This window comes from Pholcus phalangioides, unplaced genomic scaffold, assembly GCF_987345545.1.
Source record: "Pholcus phalangioides strain wild (caught in Gottingen) unplaced genomic scaffold, Ppha-v1.0 ptg000007l_1, whole genome shotgun sequence".
In the NCBI taxonomy this organism is placed as follows: Eukaryota; Metazoa; Arthropoda; class Arachnida; order Araneae; family Pholcidae; genus Pholcus; species Pholcus phalangioides.
In genome coordinates, this window is record NW_028301600.1 from 24,276,468 (window position 1) to 24,296,445 (window position 19,978).

The following is a 19,978-nucleotide window of genomic DNA, read 5'->3' on the forward strand; positions in this document are numbered from 1 at the left end:
TCTATAAAACTTTCTTTTCACTCTCAAGCTCCTCCTTTTTGTTTTATGTTGAATACTAAGCGAGGAGGAGAAAATAATAAAAGAAAGTGATGGGAGACAAAAGAGAGATTTAAACTTCAAACCACATAAAATGAAGATCAAATTAAAAAAATGTTAATGCAAATCACTTTGTAATAGCTTTGTTTACTGTATGGATGAATTGTGCAAAACATACATCAAATGTAACATCAAAAAAATGTTCAAAACAAAGACAAAATTTGCACCACCTACATTTGGCGAATTTCAAATGAGAATAATTTGGTTTGATACAGATGACTATGTCAGAGTTAAATACAAAGTCAACTGGATTTTCAAATTATTGGGGGTGTTCATATGTGTATGAACATGCATGCATGAATATTTCCACACATTTATGTAACGTGGAAATGAAAGCTGGTTGTGGACAATGGCCAGCAATTTCAAAATGTTATTTCTTTCTGATAACGTGCATGAAATTTGATCAATTATCCCAATGTCAAAAAAATTTTGAAAATGTTCAATATGGAGAATATTGGCAGAATATGCCTCAAATATGACATCTAATGCATAAGCAAAAAATAATCCTTTTTTTAAATTTTGTGCTTTTGTGCACGTGTTTCCTTCTTCCCCTTCCAGTTTCACTCTTTTAGAGACCAGTTATTTCTCTTTCTTTGTGTATTCTGTACCTGATCATGTGTTGTTTGAATGACGTCACCTAACAATCTAGGGTTGTGGGATTTTTTGTCATTCTTAGCCTCTGTTGGCGTTTAAAATATTAATATTTACTTTGAGTGACTCATAATAATTCTGCCAGATATTTTTGTGCATATTTTAATGAGTAGAATTAGTGGTAATTTTTTCAAAACTTTTTGAGAATGACACCTTTGAATCCTTTCCTTGTAGAAAACTTAAATGAATTACATGTTTTTTTAAGAAAATATTTTTTTGTTAACACCCATCACTGTAATTATTATACCTACCTCTTAAAATAACATCATTGCAATTGAATTCTTGAAATGACATTAATTAAAACTCAACTATTCATGGTTTGATCACAATCAAATAATTGTGGTCACACATGGTATTATGAAAATTGGACACACAACAGTAATTCATGTAATGACACGTGTGGATGTTACTTTTTTAATAAATTTCCTTCAGGATGGTACTACATCAAAATATTAAAATTGACTTTTCTTACATATAAGCAATCTTGCATTGAAATAAATAAATAGATATGATGGGACACTTAATTTGAACCTCACACAACTTGATTTTATGGCCATTTGGAGCCACAAAATGAAAGTTTACTTAATTTTTCTAAACAGCACCACAAGAGTAAATTGTTATTTTTTCTGTTTCCTTGTCAAAGGATAGTCAATGTTTAAAGGTATGCATTTTAACATGCATATACACCATCACAAAGCCTACTTATATTAGCTTTAAATATTGGCTCCTCTTTGACATGGAAAAAAATACATAAATATATGTATTTTCAGAGGAAAAACAGTCATAAAAATGTTCTTCACATGCATTGTAATATATATAGATAGATAGATAGATTTTGCGTTGTAATGTATAAATATAGATTTAAAAAAACAATGGCAGAGACCAACATCAATCTATCTGATATTCATATATCAATAATTCAATCCTTCTGTTAAACATGTCAGCTCTATTAAAGTCAATTAGTCAACTTTTTTTTTATTACAGAATTTTAAGCATTTCTGATATCCTTCATCAGGGTACCATGATGGTTGCTGCAAACATGAGAATATTGTAAAAGTAATTTCCAATTTTTTTGAAAACAAAATTATGAAGAAATTCAAGAATTTCCTGATGATGAAACAATTTTATTTAAAAATTATTCTTTCAAACAATCTTATTTAAAAATTATTCTTTCAAACAATCTTATTTAAAAATTATTCTTTCAAACAGTCTTATTTAAAAATTTCTCTACTTCATTTTTCTAAAATGTAAATCTCTAAGTAGTTATACAGTATTTTTTAAAATATACTGCTACTATTTGAGATACGAGATCTATTTTAAATACCTTATCTTATAAGCATAATAAAACAGATATAACTAGCATTATTTCTATAAGGCAAATGAACTCTCATTTCATGAAATTCTGATTTACAAATGGTCAGAGTCAGAACCAATGAATTTGTAAAAATGGAAGTCACCTATGTTCCATAGAAATTTTTATGAAAAGTCTTTTGCATAGTAATGTCTTTCCAACTTACAGAATTTCAAAATTTTCAATCAGCCATCAAATAGTTGAAAGTCTTAATTTTTATCTCTCTCAATTCTATGGCTTTATTTTCGCATTAACATCTTCCCACTAATCAGAGGGAATTTAGAACTATTATTACAAAACTATGAGAATGGATTTGCATTTTCAGTTGCCCAACAACTAATAAGTTCTGGCAGTGAAATATGATCATGGTCTGTCAGTCACTGGAAGTGACAAAAGTTAAAATGAGAACACATCACCTATCCCATTCCTAAGTTGAGAAAGCCTATGAATAAGATGAGGGAGGGAGTAAATTTTTTGCTTTTCTGACCATACTCTGTAAGAGGTCCATCAGAAGAATGTTCATGGGAAGCGTGAGCAGTTATGTAGTTATAGTCCATCTGTAGTGTAACTCTTGAAAAGAGAGAAAAAAATATCATAATGAGATAAAAGTTATAGTGAAAAAAAATTCATATGGGTTTTGGTTAGGAGAGACCATCTTAAAGTAAATTGTGTGGGGGTATTAGTTAACCAAGTGTGTTGGGTAATTGAGTATCAGAATCTACTGTGATTTGATTTTTAATTATTTCCAATAAGAAATTTTCTTATTCCGTCTCATTCATCTTATATGCATACAATGTAATGCCTAAATTGTGTGAAAAAAAACTGTCATGCATTGATGTCACTCTAAAATATTAATAAAGTTGAGAATGAATTACTTTCAAATATAAACAGCAATAAAAATTGTAAAAATCATAAGCAAGTTCTTATACAAACTGTGATTTTACATGTATCTCAATATCATTGTACCTCTTTTTTTTAGTTGGGCAATGGAAATTTCAAAAATCATTTCCATTCATTTTTAATGAAAAATATTTTTTAATTTTTTTAAAAAGTCCTTAGAATTTGATAAAAATGACCTGTACTAAAACATAAGGCACTCTGCCTATATTTCTCTGACCTACTATCAAATTTAAAAATACAGTAACAACAATAAGAAACATAACAAAACATCAAACTACAAACATCAACACATTTTTATAACCACTCACAAAACATAATACTAAAAAACTGACTTTTTTGAGCAAAATGTATAAACACTAATGCTTTTTTTGTGGCAAGATATCACAATGATGAATTTTAATCAGGAAACAAATTCCTTGTCTTGAAAAAGGAGAAAATCTTTCAGAAGAGCAGGTAGATGAATCTGATTCACTTTGTCAATAAGATAATTTTTCATACACTGACGTACTGCAATTCGACTCAATTTTGTCAGAGAAAGAGGACACACCTTAGTTTTTTTCAAGAAGCTATATATTTCTGTTGAATGGTCCATGCTGCATCTTTTTGCTTCTTCAGAGTGTTCTATGGCAAACCCTGAGTACACTAATAGTTTTACAACTCGAATATTTTTTTTCTTTATAGCAATATCAAGGTTGTTGGTTTTGCAGGAAAATACATTGCCAAGATAGGGATCACAGCCATGACGAATAAGCTCTTCAGAAAACAAAAATTTTTCAAATAGAATTGACTGAAACAAAGGTGTTTCACCTGGTGTGTAGCTTTCACAGTCTATATTAGCACCAAAATGAATCAGAAGATTCAGTATTTCACAGAATTTATCTATTGATGATTCATTCAAATTCTCAACAGCAAAATGAACAGGTGTCTTCCCTGAAATTTGAGATCCCAGCAGCACATTACTACCTACATAAACAAAAAGAAAACTGATAAGTAATGGAAATAATGGGCATAACTGAGGGAAAAAATGTGTTCCTTATATTTTAGAAAATTTCAGTGGCAATATCATTTTAAAATTTCATACACCTGTGTATAGTATAGCCATACTCAGGAGATGGGAAAACTAATGTCTCCTCGACTTAACCCTTTAAGAGGTTTTTAAATTTTCCTTATCCAACATTATATCTGCCACATTGGAAATAAGAGCGTGTCAAGAACCCAAGATATTTTGGGGTGACTAAAATAAAGCAGATCAAGTTTGATGAGGTATCTCGGGATTGCTGCTGTAAAGGTCAAGTCACCATGCAACAAGGTTGCAGTGTCATTTTTTTCAATCAAGCAGCGCAAAACTTGAAGGCTTTTCATGTTGCATTCTCAAAAGAGAAACGTTTCCCAGTGAGAGTCACATCTAAGAAGCAAATAGGTAACAAAGAATAAGGAGACCATATGACCCGTACTTTGAGACATTCATGTATTTTCATATCATTTTGACAGTCCTGATTTCTTTATGCAAAATATCCTGGTTTTTCCCCTTATTTTTGACAAAGCTTACTTGAATTTTTTAATCTCAACAGAAATCATATTTGAATCATCCACTTCGGCTCATTTTTTAAAAATTTCAAATTCACTTTCAAATAACCTAATATTACTACTTCTAAGTTCTCTGGTAATCTTTTTTTATGTTGATAGGCTATCTTATATTATGTGCAGAAATGCCACTGTACTCTAATTTACCTGGGTCCCGGGACCCAGGGTATTCAAAAAATCTGGGTCCCTTTTGAGCGAGTGAAAAAAATTATCTTGAAGAAAGTATGCCCTCCCTGTTCCCCCATAATTCACTGGTATCTCTATGAATTTTTTTCCATCATGCCCCAGGTCTTTGATCACCTGCTTATATCTCTTCTTTGAGATAAAGCGGTTGGGCCATGTTCTCGGTAGGAGGAGGAGGTATCTCTGTGAATCAAATAATTCATTTATAAAAACATGTTCTATCTAAAGGCTTATTTACTTTCATTGTCTACTAGTAGGTAAAGGTTGCAAAGAAGCCCATTAGCACTGAGAACTTAACATATGGAATGTAGCACATATAACAAATCTAAACCAAATATACAGTTGATCCTGCTTATAACGTTCCCATTTAGAACGTTTTTTCACTTAGTACAACTGATTTTCATGGTCCCAACTCTAAGTAGTTCTTATTAAGATTTCCCGTTTGAAGTGTTTTCTTGCTTACAATGTTTTTTTATGAAAGTTTTTTGAAAAAAGTTATAAGCAGGATCCACAGTAATTAAGAGGTGGAGGCACACATTTATATATTTACTAATAAATCAATCTATAAATTCCCTTCTGATTGATTTTTCATTTCTTTGAAAAAATCTTAGCTCTTTCAATAATATATATATTATGATTTAAATTTAAAGCAAATGAGATTCCCTTTCTCTCTCCCCCTCTCTAAGTACACACTCTCTCAGACACTTATTCATATGAGCAAGGATTTCATATAAATACTTGAGAAGCGATTTCCTGGTAGAATGATTTTATTTCCCCTCCCTGACGGTACACCACCCTGATCTGTCACCATTTAACTGCCACATATTTTCACACCTGAATATGGGAGCTATGTCGGATTTGTGTGCCCAGCATTTAGCATGTTTTGTATTCAGTAGGTGGTGCCATCTATCTAGGGCCGCAACTAGATACTTTCTCAAATGGGGGAAGCACACATTTTGGCACCTCGTGTAATGTAGAAGAAGCAGCTACAAAGGGTGAATTTGGCGCCCCCTCTAGTCCAGAGTCTGGGGGCACTAGGTCCACCAAACAGGATCTTATCACATTATTAAATGTATAATTATGTTCAAGTGTACTCACAAACAAATTACCAAGAGTTGCAAAAATATGACCTACTTTGGCCCATCAAAATGTTGGGCCAAAGTAAGGCGTATTTTTGAAGTTTTACCACAGTTTAAATTTTAAATTAATGGTTTCGGAAAAAAATGAAAGATTGAACAAAATTTTAATCATACTACTGTTGAAAGCATTAAATTGTGTTTCAAATTAGGCACCCACCTAAGTTAACGAAGCTGGATTACAACCCCCGCAGTTGAAAGTTTGAGAGATGACAAAACCATGTTCAATCGCAGTATAAAAAACCACCACTGTTGCAGGGCCATTTTAAGAGCTTCATGGGCTCCCGGGCCAAATGATTTCACTAAGGCCCTGCCAGACAAATTTACATGCTTATTGTCAACCTGATCACATTTTCTTGAGTCCCGGGTAGGCCCATGCATTAAGACGGCACTGCATTGTTGTTGCCGAGTTGACCATTCGTGAACTACCCTATGCACTTAGTTGCTTTGCTTAGCACTGCTACTACAAAAAAACTAGTTATAAAAAATTTTTCTACAGTAATTAAGGTACATTTTATTATTTTAATCATTTTAGGTGAAAGAAGAGTTCCAGGACTAAAATAGCCTGCATTTACAGAAAATAATTTTTATAAATTACATTATGATAATTATGACTGCATATAGTTGGACCCGCTTATAATGAGAAGCTTGTTACCAATTGGTGCAGAGATTTTATACTCAAACTAATCACAGGTGGACCACACACATTTCTTAGATAGAGCCGGAAGTCTGGACATGATACATGATCATGGCTTTTTGCACCTTATTTGCATTATGGGTATATATACAGTAGTGCCCAAAAGTCTTTTGACAAATGCAATAATGTTTGCAGCACCAGCTCATTTGCATGCATTGCCCTGACCTTGACATATGTGAAGCAGAAGGAAGATATTTGTTGACTTGTTGACACCTGTATAGCTGAAATTAGTTTGTTTGGGGTTAGAGAGCTTTTATTGTCTAATTTTGTTTTTGGATGGATCAAAAGTGTTTTGACAAAAAAGGTTTAATCAAATATAGAAGTAATTAATTGTTATTCAATATGAATTTATAGTAGCATTATACAGAACATATAATGAAAACTGTAAAACATAAAAAATATTTGTTGGATTTTTTTTTGAGAAAATAATTACGACTTCAAGAAAGTGGTGTAGTCAAGTTCAAGTAGCAAGTGATTTTTGTTTTTCAAGACAGTTCATAAGTGTGTGTGAAACCATGTTTAATAATCTCGGGAAAATGTAAAAAATAATTTTCTTTCAATGCAATCAAAGAAGACAACAGATAGGAGAGATAAAATAATAAATGCAAGAAGGACCCTTGAAATGTTCACTAGGCAAAAAAACCTAATGAATTTAATTCAAAACATGGACTGAATGAGAGTTTATCACTTTTAAAACATCAGCTGAACATTGGCAACTTGTTTGGTGGTCTTAAAAGCAAAAAAAAAATGTTATTAATTACAGAAGAGCAAGGATCTTTCTATTGACAAGAGAAAAAATCCAAGATACAAATGGGCAATATATAGTACACATATGAGGTATTAAAGGTTCCTATGGGTAGTTATAAGGTAATTATTAAGGTATTATGGGTTCTTACTGTTAAACACAAAGGTGAAAATGAGGATGCTTCTCTGCTAAAGGTGTTGGTCCTTCTTTGCCTTCTGAAAAAACACAAGGGACAAAAGTTTTGTTACAAAAATTCATTTCATAACTACATGAAATTATTACCGATATTCCAGCATGGCAATGACCTTAAATATAGCTCAAAGGTTGTTAGAAATTACTTGAAAGGAACAAAATGAGAGTTTTATGGTTGATGAAGTCAGAGCCCTCACTTGAATACCATAGAGCATATGTGGATTGAGTTCGACAGACAAGTCGGTGCCAGAAATTATGTAAATTTGATGGTTTCTTCAATTGTGTGAAAAAAGAATGTAAAAAAAATGTCCACTGACAATGCGACAAACTCATTGAGTCCATACCAAAACATGGTGAGTAGTTTAACAATCTCAACTACTTATTCTACTTTGGTATAGTGCTCAATACATAACTGATACGATTGTTTAGTAGTTTTTGCTTTCTTGTTTGTTTGTGTCAAAAGACTTTTGAACCAACAAAACTAAATTAATTTTTTTTTCTGAATATAAAAAGTTTAGATACATAATTTTTTGTTCATAATAGTTTGTAATGAGACTCATAGGTAAAGGATGTGGAGGTACTCATAATTGATGTAATGTGTTTATGTTTCATAGGATAGATTTCATTATAAAATTCAAATATAAATTTTGCACACACATTTATTGTTGTCAAGACTTTTGAGCAGTACTGTATATCTAAGATGGTGGATCTTTAATTTCTCCCTCCTCCAGTGTTTTGGAATGTGATCTAAAAAATTGGATAATATTGTGATTCAGATGATGTTTCAGATCAAAAAGTGAACTTTTATGTACTTTGAAGCTGCAGGATCAAAAAAAAATATTAAGCAAAATAATTTAAAGAATCAATTACTTGGTGATGATAAACTTTGAGAAACCTTGGTAATGAAAAAATTTATATACCTCTTTCCAGCAATAATTTCACAATTTTGACTTCAGCATATTTAACAGCAACATGTAATGGAGTATCACCATTATCATCATGATAGTCTAGATAAGCACCTCCTGCATCAACAAGAAGTTTGCACAGTGGGTACGACTTTCTCATTATTGTGAAATGCAATAAGTGATAATGACCACTTATTCTAGCACCAAAAGATATCAAAATTCTAGCAATTTGCTCATCACCATTCCATACAGCCTCACTTAATGGTGTATAGCCTGAAAGAAACACAATTACTAAAATCAGCAAAAAGAATGCACTTGCAATCGATAAAATTAAAATCATGATTTACAAGTTTATGATTCTAAGCTTCCTCACATAATTCAGCAAAAGTGAAACATTTTTAGTGTGTACAAAGTTTTAGGGGAGGTAGAAACACAAAAACAAAACAGAATCACATAGGAAAGTATGACCAGAAACCCCAACCCGATCAGCTGGAGGATAAACAAATATGCTGAAATGACAAGCCAATAATGGGTGGGAAAACTCTTTATTTAGTGATACTTTAAACAAGGACAGTACGCATACATGTTAAGTTTCACAACACGCATACAAAGTTCTTACCATCTACAACTATGCACCCCTCACAACAGCAACACATTGATTGTCAAAAACGTTCAAAAATACCCAGCATTTTGCTGACGTTTGCAGCTGCAACGGAGATTCTCGCAACAAGGTTGGTGTCAAAGTCAATGGACATCTCGCAGACCATGGCTTTCAGGGTCCCCCCACAAGAAGAAATCCAGGCTAGATAAATCGGATGATCGTGGTAAATAAAGAGTTTTTCCACCCATTATTGGCTTGTCATCTCTGCATCTTCATTTATCCTCCAGCTGATCAGGTTGGGGTTTCCAGTCATACATTCTTATGTGATTCTGTTTTGTTTTTGTGTTTTCTACCTCCCCTAAAATTGATCATTTTGATCATTTTTGTCACACCACTGTCATTTTTTGCACATGAAGGGTAATCAGACCGGGACCTACAATTTATTGCTGATTCAAAACAGCAGCCCCTTTTTTTGTACTCACCCAGAGGTCTGTCTCTCTCTTTGTGATTATGTCACCGTTTCTGTTGTGCCTCTGTGTCAGGAAAGTTTCTGACAAGGACAGATCGGGTATCGAACTTGCAACACCATTAAACATCCTTTGTTACTTCAGATGAGTATCTGGTGAGTATACTGAGATGAGTATACTTCAGATGACTGATCTGGGCTACCCCGTCCTACCTCCCCTAAAAGTTTGTATGTTGAGTTTTGAATCCCCCTGTATACATAGGGGCTGAAAAGAAAGTATTAACATTATATATATATATATATATTTGAAATATTGATTTTATCAACCTGCAGATTGTTATATTCATTAAATGTAATCATCAGCCATATTTATGACCTGAAACTTCGGAGGATGTTGGATACCAGTGGTTGTGGCATTATTATTGATGACTATGAAAAAGTGCACCACTGTATGTACAAGTAGAATGGTGACTCTGGTGGTGTATGTGTTGTGTACCTAACATGAAATTTGTTTCTGAGCAATGCTTGTTATGTGGTAAAATAGTGCTGCTATCTGTCTTCTGAATTCAGAAGCAACAACAGGGCAGGTTATTTTACCTGTTTTGTATTATGCCTGAATTTTAAATGTTGTAGACCTGACTGCTCTCTCTCTCTCTCTCTTTTTAAATGGGAGATTGGCTTGCATTCACACCTTGAAGTTTAATTATTTTTAACTGGAAGACTTTAACACTAATAAAAAAAATTATTATATATATTTTCTTAATCTATAGCAGTAATGTAAAAATGAGTGATATAGTGAAATAAGTTTACCATGGTTATATTATCAAATTTATTACCATGGATTTCCTCAACACCTGCTCTGGCCCCTTCCTTCAACAGTAAGCGCACAACTTCAAAATGACCTCTCTTTACAGCCACAAGTAAAGGTGTTTGTTCAGATGCATCCAGTGCTTCTAAGAAAGCTCCATTTTCTATTAGCAACTTCACAATTTTGAAATTTCCTAGGCTGCAGGCCAAGTGTAATGCTGACCATTTTTCCCTAAAATAATAAACAATTCAAAAATTATTGTTTTTTTTTTAAATAATTTTTAATCAAAAACAGATATAGCTAAAAACATTGCTTTTATTGCAATTGAAATGCACTCTTATGAATTACATTCAATTTAAGAGTGATGAGTGATGTGTTTTTATGTTTTAAATAAAGATAACAAAGTACAAAAAAGGGATGGTTATAGGTTTTCAGCCTAAGAGAGAAAGGAAGGGGAAAAAAAGAATTATTTTTTTTTAACTTTTGAATAATATCCATTGTATATTTCCTGATAATGATATCGAAACAATCTTGTATATACATGCAAATCTGTTTGTGCAACATATCACCAAAGCAAGGACATTGAGTCTGTGGAAAAGCACACATTTCATAAAATTTACCTTTTTAAATAAAAGTATGATAATGATCACATCAGGCCCATTAGGAAGATAAATCCAGTTCGATTTGTTTTTCCTTTCAAAAGAAATAGTTATTTAACAACTTCAGGCAATATAATCTTTTTTTAAAGCTATCAAGCTGGGTCACTGACCTGTTTTGATTGCAATTTATTGTATTTTAATATTTCTAAATCATCATCTGATACAAAAGAAAAGTGTAACAAAGTGTCCAATTGTTTGAGCCAATTATGCAAGCCACAACACCTGCAAGCAGAACTGAAATATCTACACTAGCCAGCCATGAGGGAGGCAGACAAAGCTCTAGTATAGGATTAATGATATAATTTTTTGGTGTTTTACATTATAAATTTATTATAGAGGGGCCCCGAGAAAAATTCTGGCCTGCCAACGATTTCAGCCTGTGGGGTCTGGCTCCTGGATGTGGGGCCCTGGTGCAAATAATTGTTTACACAACAATAGAATTATGCTCCGCTCGAAGGAAAATTTGATAGAGTATATATATTTTTAATTTGCCCAGACATGATAAATACAAGCCCATAATAGCTAGAAAAACCACAGGGCTATATACATGAAATACAGTAGGTTCTCGATTATCTGACACATTCAGTTAACCATATACCCCTTATTTACTGTATAAAACTTACTTTGAGCTGGCTGAGGTTCTAGCTAACTAAATCAAAACTCATATAAACTTTTTCTACCACAACTTTTATCTCATCTTATGACTTTTACTACTGCTAGTAGTTATTTATTTCATTTAAAATAGTATCCATGTTTACATATTATGTTTGCACCCCTAAGAAATTCCACTGATACATCCTTTCAGTAATTAAAGGATTTTGACTATCCAACATACCCCTAGTCCTGAGAGTGTCAAATGATATACTGCATACTACATTAATAGTGTATTATACAGAAGAACGTTTATTAACAGAGACTGGGATAAACCAAGGTGCCTTTCATATATATTGATTTAGAAAAAGTAGGTGCAAAGTAAAACCATGTGCAAAATGCCTTGCATTAAGACAAACTGGTTACAAACTACAACTTCAATGTAGCAAGAACTTTGTGTTATGTGAAACAGTGATACCATACACATAAACACACATAACACAGTACCCTCACAGTGAAAATGCTGATTTTTTAAAGTGAGTACAGAAATATTTGAAATGTTTGAAATTGTAAGCATAATACAGTACTTTATTTAATGCAATTTTATACTGTTTACTTTTGATATTTTTATTGAATTGCATAATTATTAAGAATTTTTGCAAACATGTAATTTCCATCATTTGCATCTTTACCTAAAATCTAGTAAGTTCTGTATTAATCAAGTCTTTGGTTATCCAAGGTAGGTCTGGGTCTACAGTACCTCAGATAATCAGGGCCTTACTATACATAAAATGAAAACAAAATCTTTACAGACAACGAAAAATTATGTAAGATCTAAAAAGAAAAAAATAGAAAATTCACTTCTAACCTAGTTTTACTGTTTACACGACTACCAGCACCAAGCAAAAACTCCACCATTTTGACATGCTGTCCCCGCACAGCTAGATGTAAAGGTGTTACATCACTGTTGTCTGACACGTGAAGCAAACACCCTAAAATTATAAACAAAACAAAACTTTCACGTAGAATATACTGTATGAGTTGCACACAAAATTACACATTAAAAAAATTTTGTATATAAAGCACTTTATTTTAAAAACAATGTCATTACATACAGGTATTTCATTTTGATACATTCATTGAAGCTTCAAGATGTTTTTTTTATTGGAGTTTCAGTGCCTGAAAAAATAATTTTCCATCACATCTAAACACTTATACTTACTCCAGTTATTTTATGGAGTCAAACATGCATTATGTCATTTAGAACAGAAGAAAAAAAAGACAAAAAGTTAGAGAGAAACTAGCTTTCATTAAGTATTTTTTCACAATTTCAAAATTATTGTTTCAGATTTAAGGAAAAAAAATTGAAGAAAACTTAATTTATTTCTCTGAAGTATTGGTAAAATTCAATCCCCGGGTCTTCTTTTTCCCTTATATGGCATAAATATTTTCACGAATTCTTGTTAAAAATGCCACATCTTTTTCAAGAAGGTTCTTTTCAGATGAGAAAAAAAAAACACTCTATATATCTTTATCATATTCTATATACTGTATGTGTGTTCTTTCACTACTTTGAATTAGACAAGGGGGTAAGGGAGAAAGATTTCAAAGTTGTCTTCTCTGTTATCAAAATGGCTTTGTCTATTGGGAAATGATCTGACAATGTTGATGGAGATCAAAATCATTTTAAATTAAGAAGTGTGCTTTACAGGAAGCGAGACATCTCAGCTTTGCAGAGAAAGGGTTAAGAATCAAAGGATATTCATAAAAATACAAAACAATATGAACTGAAAGTTTGATTCTTTTCTTTTGCTTTATGTCTGTTCTATTTGATATTGCCATTGCATTCATTCTGACTCATATCTCCTCACATGAATCACAAAATTGACATGCATACCATTTTTTCCATGCAAGTTACAAATTTACTTGTACAAAAAATATAGCCCTCAGTTTACGAAAGGCTTGGTTTGTAAACAATTCAGAATTCATGAATAACAAAAAATATTTAGGTTCACGAACATGCAATTTGTGAAAACCACGCCTTATAAACATGAAATTCTCAAGACAGGTCTGTCCAGTGAAAATTTGTGTCAGTTTTCTGAACATTTTACAAAATTTCAGATCTGAAAACTGGACTCTTGACAAAATACAAATGAATGAAACCATAAATTTGGCATTTCATTTCTTTTGTGATAAATTAACTAGGTTATTTTGCTTCCGACAAAATCACTATTTTTCATAAAATTAATTACCCTTTTCACAAAAATGAGGAAATTTTTCACAAAAACAGAACCCAATAAAAAAGTCTTGACAGACCCTTGCAAGACCACCATATATCTCAGAAATCTACGGCCACATGGATATATATGTATGCAGTGAAACTCCTTAAAGACGGCCACTCGACATTCCGCAAAAAAAGTGGCTGTCTACAGAGGTGACTGCCAAATAGGGGTTGTATGACAAGAAAAATACATTTCAGGGGGTATGTCAAAATAACAGTTTTCAATGTCACAAAAAATCTTATGCTCAATTTATTTACAATGCCCACAAAACAGATACATATACAGTGAAACCTCACTGCAATGGTACTCGATATAACGATAAATCTCTCTACAACAGTATTTATTCAAATCTTGTTCAGAATAACCTATAGTCTGTAAGGTAAAAGTTCTCTCGATACAATGACATCCTTTATACAAATACAAGGCTACAACATCTATTTACTCCCTCACTGTTCTATTGAATCTCTGTGCACTAAAAGGTGAAGAAAGTATCTGCAAAGGGGCCATTCAAGTATTACGTAAGCAAATTTTTAGCCATTTTTGACCCCCTTGTCAGCAAAATTTCGTCATCAGCTCTGCCCCTCCGAATCCTAACTCATATTTTCATAAAGGGTGGTTGATGACATAAGCATTATCCAAACCCCGCCCCCCCCTTTGTCATCAAAAGTCAGCAAATCGGAAACCTCCTCCCCTTCTATTGATGATGATGTAATACTTGAACGGCCCCTAAGCCAAAATCTTCACATCCTTTACCTATTCAGCAAAGATCATAGATCATTTGTCTGGTTTATCCTGTCACCCCGGAAGCAAATTTTTCTGATTTATCAGCTAGCAACAACCATACAGCATTAGCCTTTGTCATCCTATTTACAAATGTTTCCAACCTGACAGTGTCACACATGAACAGAAAATCTGATTAATCCGAAAAGGTATTTATGCTGATGTGTGAAGAGATTATAAGGTTATACAAAGAGAACTACCAGCTCTGAATGTATTGGGAAGAGAAAAAAGCACAAAAACTTGTTTTTTTCAACTTTTATCTATAAGGAAGTGACCTCAGACAGATTGGCCGCTGACTGCATACAGAGGTGGCTGCAGAATAGGGGTGATTTTTGTATTATGTCTATGGAGCCTATTGTTCATTCCAAAAAAAAACTGGCTGGAAGGGAAGTTGGCCAGGGAATAGAGGTGGCCACCTATCAAAGTTTCACTGCATATATATATATACAGGGCATCCATAATTAAAATACCCTATTTTAAAGTAGCCTACAGGTAAAACCTGTCAACAGAAAAGTGCGAATTTTTGTGGAGGACTTCATGAAGTGATGGGAATTTGTTTCAGGGGAAAAAATTAGTTGCACATGTCACCACCAGAGGGTGTTTCACTTTGAATACCTGTAGTAAACATGTAACTTTATGTCATGTCATGCAGCAGCTGTTACAAAATCTAGAAACATTCGTAGAGATCTTGTTTCTCAATATGTTTGCTGCTCATAATAACGATAAGTTTACAAGATCGCGCTTTCTGAGTCAAATTGTTTTACCAAAACAGCAATTCCACAATAACTGCTCTACAGAAATATTGGACTTGGAAGAGGATTCGAAAAGGTCCAATGAATGTTAAAAACCTTCGGAGCATTCTTTCATTCATTCAAACCTTCTTTCGGCATTGCTGTTACAGAACAAAATTGTTCTGGCTCTGAAAGCATGTCACTGCCTTGCACACACAATCTTTATGCAAGACAAAGCTCCTCCACACATTGCAGTGTGTGTTAAGAAAATGTTATTAAAACACACATTTTACAGAAGAACGTGTCATCAGCCGGCACTTCCCTAATCTATGGCCTCCCCAATCCCCTGACTTTAATCCATGTGACTTTTGGCTTTGGGGGCATTTGAAATGTCTGGTAAGTTGTGATAATCCAAGAACTTTACCTGACCTTAAAGGCAGCATTTCACGCCACGTGCTGAACATTTCCCCACACACACTTTGGTCAATTGTGGAACATGCCATCTTGCGATTTCACAAGGTATCTGAAAATGATAGCCATCATGTGGAACACGTTTTGTTGAAGTAACAATTGTAAAAGTGTTTAACAATTGTTAAAATTATAAACATTTGCTTAAATGTGTCATTTCTTAATAAAACATCTTCTGGTGGCGGCGACATTTACAACAAATTTTTCCCCCCTGAAACAAATTCCCATCACTTCATGAAGTCCTCCACAAAATTGCACAATTTTCTGATGATTGGTTTCACCTGTAAGCTACTTTAAAATAGGGTCTTATAATTATGGATGCCCTGTACATATATATATGTATATATATATTTTTTTTTCCACAAAATAGTTTTTTGAGAAAAATTAGATTTCAATTTTAATTCCCAACCCCTAAATACAACTCTTATGATCCAGGCGATGGATCAACAATCATTTCAAATATTATTGAGCCCTACACGAAAGAACTTTTCAAGGATTTTTGCAACAACATCATGTAATATTTTTGTTCCTAGGTATAGCCAGCCTCATTTTTCAATGATTTATGACTAAAAAGAGCAAAAAAATAACAAATTTATGTCACTTTAGAGGTCAAGTACCTAACAAGCAGGATCATGTGAGTTGTATGTATCAAGGAAATATTGACCCATATAGATTAGCGCAAGAAAATGTGGCCCCCTCTTTTGTATTAGTTATTTTTTGAGTATTAGTTTAATGACTTAGCATTATGCACATGAGCAAAAAAGTACTGTTGTAAAAGTTCACACTAGAAATTTTCAGGGTCCCAGAAAGAGAATAATTCAGTTTCCATTGATTCATATGGAAAAAACTGTTTCAGTTTGCGAACAGACTTCAGGAATGAATTAAGTTCGTCAACTGAGAATCAACAATGAATATATACAGGGTCATCGGAAGTGTTTCGAAGCCGTGGGTGCTCATCTTTAGTTTTATATCAGTAATTTTAATTTCTGAATCAATTCTGGGGTCACTCGGATTCATGCCACAAATTACCATGGGTACTTGAGCATCCACAGCACCCCTGGCTCTGATGCCATTGCATATATATTGGGTCAAAAGGTTATACAATACCATTTAAACACAAATGATTCAAAAAATGATCCATCTGACATTTTTTATGTACTTTTTCTTACTTTATTGTTTGCCATTATTTTTTTTAAACTTGGAAAGAATATAATTGGAAACATTACTATAATCAGCAGATATTTGTTTCTTTTTCAAATCCAAATCCCACAAATCAACAGAAAAAAACATCTTAAGCCCAATGAATTTTAATTTTTTCAAATTTTAAGAAAAATATACCACACTTCTTAAAATAAACACCCCTTCACTTATACATTTTAAAACATGACAACCTAGGGTCCGTCATAAATTCACATTTTCATTCATTTATTTAGTTTAGACCCGAAGGACCTCTCGGCTACTGGAGGAGATCAGAACCAAAAGTCAGGTTGCCGATGTCCTATCTAAATTCCATTTACACCTGTATGGGGATCCTGTCCTGTTACCCTCCTGTCCATGTGGTAGGGTTCCATGGATCGCTGGTGAGAACCCCGCAAAGAGTCATCATCTACCTCAGTTAAAATGTGTGATATATGTTTTAATTTAGAAATGTTTAGCAAATATAATTATATTTAAAATGTGCAATATTTACCTTCACACCGATGGTGGACCATGGATCACTTTTATTGTCAATATTATGAAATTCCTCAATTTACAATAATCCTAATGTTATTTACCATGGCCAGGTCTTCAATGTTTATGTTTTCAGTGTTGCCAGATTCCATGTCATAGTTGTGTAATAATGTTTTATTTTGTAAAAATATGCAAATGAGAAATTGTCTGTCAAAGAATTATGTTAATGTTGCAGTGCACCGATTCTCAGAGATTTGTCACTAAGATGATGGATGATGGGAATTATTCCCTTTAAATACAAGAAATGTGCTGGGTACAATAGCAATTCAATTCATCTCATTTCACTGCAGTTCTTTCCTGAGGCATTTCGTACCGCCACCGCTTTGGCACCATTCCAGTCATCCCGCTTCTCTTCCTGGTTGCCATCTCACTGCCTGTACGGAATTCCTTCATGTGAAAACTCGAGGTGACGTGTTCTCTCCTAGCTGACAACTTGGACTTGTCTACTTCATCCCTGGACTAATCAACGTAAATTACCTGCTGGGCCCGCATCACTGGAAGTTTGCTTGGGACAAGTCCAAGCACTTGTCCAACATTCAAAATAGAAAGTTGTGGTTCCTGTGATGGGGACGTTGTGAAAGGTGTCTCGACAGACTGAATAGGTGAGAACATTCTATTTCGTTAAACCTTTTAGCGCTAATAACTTTAAATGAAAAATTAATATTCTGCGATAATCAAGTTTAAAATGTTGTTCTGTGTAAAAACCTAAAAATATTAATATTCTTATGTTTTAAAAGGAAACAAAAGTTATCATTCTTCATTGTCGTTTGCTGATGAATTAAATTGTTGGATAAATAAAAAAAAATCAATCTGAGAATGTACTCAAATGGTACAAGATCGTTTGGTAATTTTTTCCTCGCATCATAGTCATTTTATTAAAAGAGGGAAAGTTTACAATCCAGGTCATTGTTTTACGTAGGCTTACTTTCTTGGCATGACAAGGAAAATTTTCCTTTTTTTATATTGTCATTGTTTTGGTGCAGTTTGACAAAATTGGTCCCTGTGCCAATATGTTCAAAATCTAACCAAAAGAGGGAAAATTTAACTGTGGGCTCATCATTCTTTCATTCATTTTATTGAGAGAGGGCTGCAGGCATTTTATTAGTTTTATTAATATTTAAGACTTTAAAAAATATAAAATTCTGAATTATCACAAGAAGCAAGGGTGATTGAAAATATTTGAATAAAATTGTAGTAATTGATGGATATTAACCAAAAAAAGAAAATGAGACTAATTTAAAATCAAAACTGAATAAAACATTTAAAAAAATGTTAACATACCAGCTTCAAGAAGCCTTTTGACAACTAACAGATTGCCAGTTTCAGCAGCATAGTGGATAGCCATCCGATCAAAATAGTCTGCAAAGTTTACATTGCATCCATACTTTGGTGGAGCATGACTTTGTAGCATCCGAAATAACTGCAATCCCCTTCGACTTGAATTTTCACGAGAATCAGTAGAATTTGCAAAATCTTCAGCATCTTCAGGGTTTGAGAAATCTTCTGCACTCTCTTCAGCATTTGAAAAATCGAGCTCATCACTTGAAGACATCTGCTGAAATGAAAAGAAAAATACTTCGAGAACTGCAACTAGAAATAAATTTGTAAAATTTAAAAAAGAAAAATGCAAAAATTTAATTTAGAGAAAAGCTGTTAAGAAACAAAAAGTTGTACACATTTTAGCTCACTAGTTTTCTTTTCAGGAAACAATCAGTCAGTTTAAATAACATTTTCATTTATATGCAGCATCTTCATAAAAATATAACTACAGTAGATAATGTTTAAGAAGTCTTAATTTGATACATTTCACCATTTATGAAGTCTTATTTCTCAGGCTCTGATTTTTTTTCTCATATCAAAGAATTTTCTGTTCAAGAAGTTTTCCGGCTTAACACATTTATATTGTATGGTCAAGACAATCACATATTCAATAATGAAATACATGCACAATTTTGCAATAAATTACAGTGTAAACAAGTATAATGAAGCAATTGGGTTTTTGAGGACAGGGTGTCCGTATAAAAAGTTAGTTTTCGTATTTTAATAACTATACAACCCCTTGTATTATGAATGACATACCTGAGGTCTACACAGTATTTGGATACTTTTCTAATTAGAAATATGCCTCTAGGATCAATCGTTTGCCAATAAAATGTGGCCCAGGGACTTCCATTACTACCCAGTATATAGGTTATGCATAGCAAAATATGAAAAACCTATCTTTAAACTTTATCAATTACCTGTTTTGAGGAAGATATTGAAGAAAACACATATTCTGCACCATTACAACCACCCACTAAAAATTTCAGTCGCAAAGAAAGTTATTGTTGCAGTTAAACAAAGTAATTAATAAAATGGAAAATTACTATAGTAACCTCTCAATAATAGTCAATCCTGGGTTCAAAAACTTTGTCTGCTAAT

The 19,978-nt window shown here is 33.0% G+C and overlaps 1 protein-coding gene across 7 annotated transcripts in view; it reads right to left on the reverse strand.

Annotated features, from left to right (window-relative positions):
* Positions 1 to 1,129: 1,129 nt before the first annotated feature.
* The window catches only part of LOC149085097 (uncharacterized), a 36,557-nt gene continuing 17,708 nt past the window's right edge, over positions 1,130 to 19,978 (reverse strand). For 4 of the 7 annotated variants that reach the window (XM_089232886.1, XM_089232887.1, XM_089232889.1 and 1 more), the window contains exons 5-9: positions 18,839 to 19,112; positions 12,434 to 12,557; positions 10,344 to 10,546; positions 8,456 to 8,713; positions 1,130 to 3,961 (exon numbers count right to left, since the gene is read on the reverse strand). In XM_089232886.1, coding sequence (XP_089089012.1) covers positions 3,399 to 3,961; positions 8,456 to 8,713; positions 10,344 to 10,546; positions 12,434 to 12,557; positions 18,839 to 19,112 — 1,422 coding nt within the window. In that variant the 3' untranslated portion in view covers positions 1,130 to 3,398. Of the gene's footprint in view, positions 3,962 to 7,494; positions 7,559 to 8,192; positions 8,283 to 8,455; positions 8,714 to 10,343; positions 10,547 to 12,433; positions 12,558 to 18,838; positions 19,113 to 19,978 lie in introns of those variants that run through there. The other 3 variants (XM_089232892.1, XM_089232891.1, XM_089232890.1) reach the window with 3 other exon arrangements.